This window comes from Eufriesea mexicana, unplaced genomic scaffold (assembly GCF_001483705.2).
Source record: "Eufriesea mexicana isolate 0111107269 unplaced genomic scaffold, ASM148370v2 scaffold2646, whole genome shotgun sequence".
NCBI lineage: Eukaryota > Metazoa > Arthropoda > Insecta > Hymenoptera > Apidae > Eufriesea > Eufriesea mexicana.
The window spans coordinates 1,219,282-1,225,578 of NW_016910740.1; the positions used below are offsets into that span (position 1 = coordinate 1,219,282).

At 25.8% G+C, this 6,297-nt stretch overlaps 1 protein-coding gene across 2 annotated transcripts; it reads right to left on the reverse strand.

The window, feature by feature from the left end:
- Positions 1-2,459: 2,459 nt before the first annotated feature.
- On the reverse strand, positions 2,460-5,259 carry LOC108550326 (protein phosphatase 1 regulatory subunit 21). Of its 2 annotated transcripts, none has more exons than XM_017904042.1 (5): positions 5,031-5,259; positions 3,994-4,842; positions 3,776-3,922; positions 3,458-3,691; positions 2,460-2,498 (listed from the first exon to the last, which is right to left on the reverse strand). In XM_017904042.1, the coding sequence occupies exons 1-5, from the start codon at positions 5,148-5,150 to the stop codon at positions 2,493-2,495; spliced, it is 1,356 nt and encodes a 451-aa protein (XP_017759531.1). In that variant the 5' UTR covers positions 5,151-5,259; the 3' UTR covers positions 2,460-2,492. The 2 variants fall into 2 exon arrangements, with proteins under 2 accessions (XP_017759531.1, XP_017759530.1); XM_017904041.1 differs by lacking the exon at positions 2,460-2,498 and adding an exon at positions 3,325-3,389.
- Between the last annotated feature and the right edge of the window lie 1,038 nt (positions 5,260-6,297).

A 6,297-nucleotide genomic window follows, 5' to 3' on the forward strand; every position in this document is an offset into this window, starting at 1 on the left:
CATTACCAACGAAAACAATTCTGTTGCCTCATTTTGAAGATGTGAAAATTTGAAGAAGTTTTTCGCAACCTATGCAGGCAGGAATAGTATCGGACGTGTATATTATATATATACGCAAAAAAGTTATTATTATATATATGTAATAACAACTTTTATATTTACAATAACCGATAATCTTTTAATTAAATTTTAATTAAAGAAGATTGTAATTGTGCTCTTTTTCTATTAAATTACATATATATTGAGTTAGCGGGAAAGTTTTTGATCATATTGTAATAATCAATAATCAAATGATAAATTAATTTTGTAAAGATGGTATTTCTATGTTGAAAATGGATTTGGCTCTTGTTACAAATTACAAATTATACAATATAAAATTTACAATAATGTAAATACGACTACTTTTCCAAAAATTCGTCATATATTTAGGAGAAAATTATTAATAGGTTTTTCTAAATTTTGATTGTTACTGTAATAGTTAAATAATAGCACGGATGTATATACGTTATATTAACTGACTGCGGAGTAATCTAAAATTTATCTCAATTTAGAAAGATTCTAATGCTCATGTTTCATCAAGGTAAAATGTATTACCGTATAGAGATGAGAAGATAGCTTGTGTGACAGCACAGGGGTAAAAGTATTCGATTTACTTCATTTAATTCCACCTTTGATACTTCCGAAATTCAACTTTTAGGTTTCTGATGGTATACGATGACATGCTATATACGTTGAATTATTCCACTATACATAGTAATGAGATAAGTTGCGCGGCATGCTTTTTGTTTTATCTCAATTGAACAATATTAGATATACGATTAATATTAGTTCTATGTTAACACAAATGCTTTGTCTCATTTTTATCAGTTTATCTTACTTAGTTTTTATATACCACGTTTGCTTATTTTATCATTTGATCTTATATCATTCCAAATGAAAATACGTCAATTTTGTCCAACAATGAAGATACTCAGTCTTTATAATTGTATTAAACAAGGTGGTTTTATTACACTATAACTAACCAAACTTCGAATTTCTTCTCGTCATCTTCTCATCTATACATAATACATATTATATATGCAGTATATTTTAACATTTTAATTGGGTATTCTCGTTTCATTTACCGTATTTTCTAGGTATATTACCATCGGACTACTGCCTATGTAATTATAATATTAAGTGAGCAAAAAAAGTACGTCGTTCAAAGTCAAATAACATACAATGCATTTTTTTAAATTAAAATTGGCACTTCTCTATAAAATGGGTATTAAAAAATTTGTAAAATAAAAAAATACTATTTCAGAAAATAATGAATATTATATAATTGGTTAAATAGAACAATAACGTAATATAAAATTAATTTTCTTTTAAAAGTTCTAAAAAATATATTTGCAAGGGTATGAATATAAAAGTAATCGACACGAGAGAAACGTTCTCGCTGTTGTTAAGTTTAGGTTAAGATACGTTCGAGGGTTAATTGTCCTCGAAGTATCGATCACCTCCTATTTAGTCTAGGCCAAAATGCATTTGAGAAAAACGTTCCTTGAACGAGCGTGACAGGAGCAGTCCTTGGGTTGACGACCTTTTATTTAGATAGGCTTAGGTTAAAAAATTGTTCGATCTCATCGATAAAGTAATACACACACACACACACGCATACATATATACTTGTTAAATGTGTCCAAAATTTGTTGAATCCCAATCTCTCATTATTGCCAGTTCTCTATTATTTGACACAACATATACTACCACTTATCGCGATACTCTCTCACAAAGTGATACTACTTTCTTACAGATCTAATAATTTTCATGTATAATAAATTTCAATGTAACGATTTGTACATTTACTATTATTCTAGTAATACAATTGGAAATATTTTAATGCATTTATGGGAAAAAAAGACAGAAAATTTTCTAGTTCAATTTAAATTGGTTATACGTGGATCAAAAATTATTTATACGCTCAGTTCTTTCTAACTAATTTCAAGTAACGAAAGAGCATCTTATTATAATCTATAATCACAATTACAATAGTGAAAGAATATAAATTTATTACAAAAAACGTAAGTGCGCAAATATTTTCTTGTTTCTTTACTATCAAACAAGCTATTGGTTTTGTATATGTATAATGATGCATTAATATATAAAGATTATAGTAATGTACTACTTCTTTATTTAAAGTTGTTTAAAAAAAAATACCTTCTCGACTCACTGTAAATAAATCTTTCGCTTAAAAATAATTTTCTTTCTTATTTAATTCAATTAATTATTGTTATTAATTAATGATTAGAAATACATTTTATTTAGAAATTTTTTAAATAAAATTTTATTAATCAAAGTTAAAAAAAATGTTATAATTCCTTAAGTTTTTTTTTTTTTTTTTACATTATAATTGTTTCCTGCATTATATAAGAAATAATATCACATTCACAGCGTGTCTCGCCATAGGACCATGGTTAGTGGGGATGAAGATTCCATATCCACCAATTGCTTTAAGCCTGGGCATGTAAAAAAAATGCCACTAAGGATAATGAGCTGTAGATATTCAATCATATCTGTCTAAATATAAAAAATATACCAATCTGAAGAAACGAACCGCAACGGAAGAAAGTGGATATTTTTATCACCAAATTATAAAAGATAACAAAACTATAAGATAAGACTAAAAAATTCATTTGTGAATGTAAAATTGTGTTTGAAAAGAAATAACGCGGAAAGTATTAATTTATAATATATTATATAATTAAGCGTATAGGATAATTAATGGTCTTTTAGTTGAACAAGATTGTAATTGCAGGGTTAATTTTTCGACTAAAATATGATTTTCATTTAAATTACAATGTAAAAGAAAGGAATTTATACATTTACTATTATTTTGATAAAATAGTTTGGAATATTTAAAGATTTTTGCTAAAGAAGTAAATTTTCCAGTTTATTTAATTATTTTATTTATTATGTATTGAATATCGAAGAATATCTTTAAATATTTTAGTTTACTTTATAATACAAAGAAAAGTTTCAATTTAAATTGTTGACCAAAAGCTGTTAATTGATGTGACAATCTGATTATGAATGATCATAAATGATAATATCATGTATATTATAATTCTACTATAATTTGTAATTTTTGTTATAAATGTTCATAAATGGAACACTAATAATAATTGTTATTTTTATTTCATAAATAAAGTAACATTAATTTCAAAAATGTTTGAGTATATTAGTTAAAATATGACCAAAAATAATTATTGTTTGTCAGGTGCAAGTTGCATATGTACATGACATTAAAATTGCTAATAATTCTGATTAAAGCATGTTCTTATTGGAATGTCAATTATGTTTAATTTATAACCTGACCTGTATCACTTTTGTTTTCCTTTTTTACTGTTCTGAAAATTATTAAACCACACACTGAGTATATGAAATAATACTATTTGCATTTACAATAAATTGTTACCTTATTTACAAGCTGAAATTTTAATTGTTGTATTTCTTCTGTTTGTGAAATAAGTTTTTCATTCATGTTAGCAAGATGTTCACTCATAGTACTGAGTTGTGCTTTGTAATTTCCTTCTTGTATTTCTTTATCTTTCTGTAAAATACTACAATTTGAAAGTGCTTCTGCAAGTGCAGATTCGCATTTTTCTCTCTTTGATTCACTTGTGTCTAAATGAACTTGTAGAACTTCACTCTAAAAAAGTATTTCTTCACTATACATATTAAGAAAATGAAACAGTAAATAGTAAATTTTAATTGCGTAAATATACTTAATTACATTGGCAGCCATAGCTAAATTTTTCACATGATAAATATGTTTCTCTGTCATTAATTTATCAATCTCTTGTAGAAAATAATCTCTAATTTTTGCTTCTCGAGCTTCAATTTCTCCTGGTAGCGCAAAAGGTACCATTAATTTTCCAATCTGTTACAAATATTTATTAATTAGATTAAACTCTATGGAAATTTTTATTGATTATTTGAAATAAATATTACCATATGCGTTATCTCTGCAGGTTGTAAAGGTTCATGTTCAATCTGCATATTATTAAAACATTCTCTTTGTTCTATTTCATCATATTTTATTTTAAGTATATGATATTGCGCTCTCCAGTGATTAACTTCTTTTTCTAAATCACGTGATTTTGAAAAGTCAAAATCATTATTTTCTTCTTGTACTTTTTGAGGTCGTCCTTCACCAATAGATTTTGATGATCTACGTGATGCAGAAGGCGATGAAAATGGAGATGGTTCTACTTGTGGAAGGTTGGAATGTCCTATCCTATTGTCAGATTCATATCCATCTCGTTTACCCTCATTACTAGACCATGACACACTTTCTTCTTGTTTCTGTTTGTCACTTAACTTTTTCTGTAAATCATTTCTTTCTCTTTCTAATTTATCTATAATATTTTGATACTGACACTCTAATTCAATTTTAGTTTTTTCACAATAATCCAATTTAGATTCTAATTGTTGTATTCTTTCATTTAAAGTTTCAATTTCACTATCTTTATCACTAATTTGTGATAATAATTGAGCATTTTCAAGTATTTTTTTTTGAAATTCTTCATCTAAAATATGATTTGCTGATGTTAATACTTGGCTATTATTGTCCGATAATTTATTTTTTCCTTTCTTGGATTTATTTTGTGTTTTATCAAGTTCTTCTTGTAGTACAGTTACACGTTTAGTTAATTGTTGATTTCGAAATGATAAGCTATCTAATTCTTGTTCTGCTCTGCGAAGCTCTACTTCTTTCTCTTTCAATTGTTCTCGAATATCTGCATTACGTGCTTGTTCATCAATCACAGCTCTCTTTAAAACATTTGCTTGAGCACGAATCTAAGGAATAGATACTTTGATAATAATTTTACTATAGATATTTATGAATATTAAATTATAAAAAATAAAAATTAATTTTATGACTACATAATAGTAAACAATATTGGAAGTAAAATAGAAATATTCTATTTTATCAATTTAAGAAAATACATTTAGATTATGTATATGGTATATTAAAAATTTCTTACTTTTGAGTATTCTGTAGCAATCTTTTGATACTTTATTTGCAGTTGTCCATTGACACCCTCCATAACGTTTTCCATTCTTTCTATTTTTAATGTATTATTACAACTTCCTATAATAATCATTAAAAATTCCTCATTGTTATAATACTTGCTGTACCATGGTATTTTCTAACGAGAAATGTATACATATTAACACTTCTGATATAGACGTCAATGTCAATTAGAAATTTTTGAAAACTTCTAATGGATTATATTTATAGGCAGTAAAGTTAGCTGTTCACGCACTACATTCGCAAAGAAATTTCATAAGTGGAAAGTATATGAACTAGACGCCCCCAAATAATATATACTTTTATATGAAATTCTATATTCACTGCTCAATGACCGTCAATTGTCAAGATATTTTACTGTGAAGAGAAGTTAGTTGTTAATCGAAATTTAGATGTAGGTTTTTGTCCATTATTATTTTATCAACTGTTAGTAAAGATTTATAAATTGTATTTGCCACTGTAGTGACATTTTCTATATTATTGACATATGATAATAAGTGCAGGACAGAGTTATCATATAATCTAGTTTTTTAACCATATATATCAATAAAATTATTAAGTATTAGTTACTTATTTATTTTTATTTTTTTCTCTTTATCACTCACTATTTTCATTTGAAAATTAGTAGTAAATTTGAATCAGACAAGAGATAGTTTGATAATTTATTTATTTGAAGAATTTCATAATCAAAATTTATATATAATTTTTCAATCTTCAAAAAGAAACATAAGTTTCAATGGTAAATTAAATGTACATAATAGTCGCTTCGATCTTTCACCGACAGATGATGCTAGTCTTTAATAAGACGTCCCTGTTTCAGACAAGTGTCTGTTACAGGATTCATACTAATTTTTCCTCAAATTCGTTAAATATTCGACATATTGAAATGCAAATAGTATTCTAATTAGTTTAAAATATGATAACGTAAGTAAAATTTTTAATTTTTTATTTGAGTTAAGTCGATACGTTATCGATACAAACAACTCTTTAGTTGTTAGTTGTAAATAATAATCGATATATAATATAGTAAATGAACTGTAGTTTTTAAGGATAGACAAAAATGTTTAATTCAAAACAGAATCTAAATAAGAGTACATTTCTTGTTAGCATTTTGTCCGAAATTATTTTATATTCATATATTTGAATAATTGTGATATAATTTGCAAACTATATAAATAGCGATCAAATGTTCAATAATTTAAATAAAAGTACTAGTGACA

What these genes read in the sequence shown, in the direction of transcription:
- LOC108550326 (XM_017904041.1), bottom strand. Translation starts at nt 5,150, where the DNA reads ATGATTATTATAGGAAGTTGTAATAATACATTAAAAATAGAAAGAATG. An exon ending in TTGCTACAGAATACTCAAAA is followed by an intron (nt 4,843 to 5,030) that starts GTAAGAAATTTT and finishes TCTATTCCTTAG; the next exon opens with ATTCGTGCTCAAGCAAATGT. An exon ending in CTGCAGAGATAACGCATATG is followed by an intron (nt 3,923 to 3,993) that starts GTAATATTTATT and finishes TATTTGTAACAG; the next exon opens with ATTGGAAAATTAATGGTACC.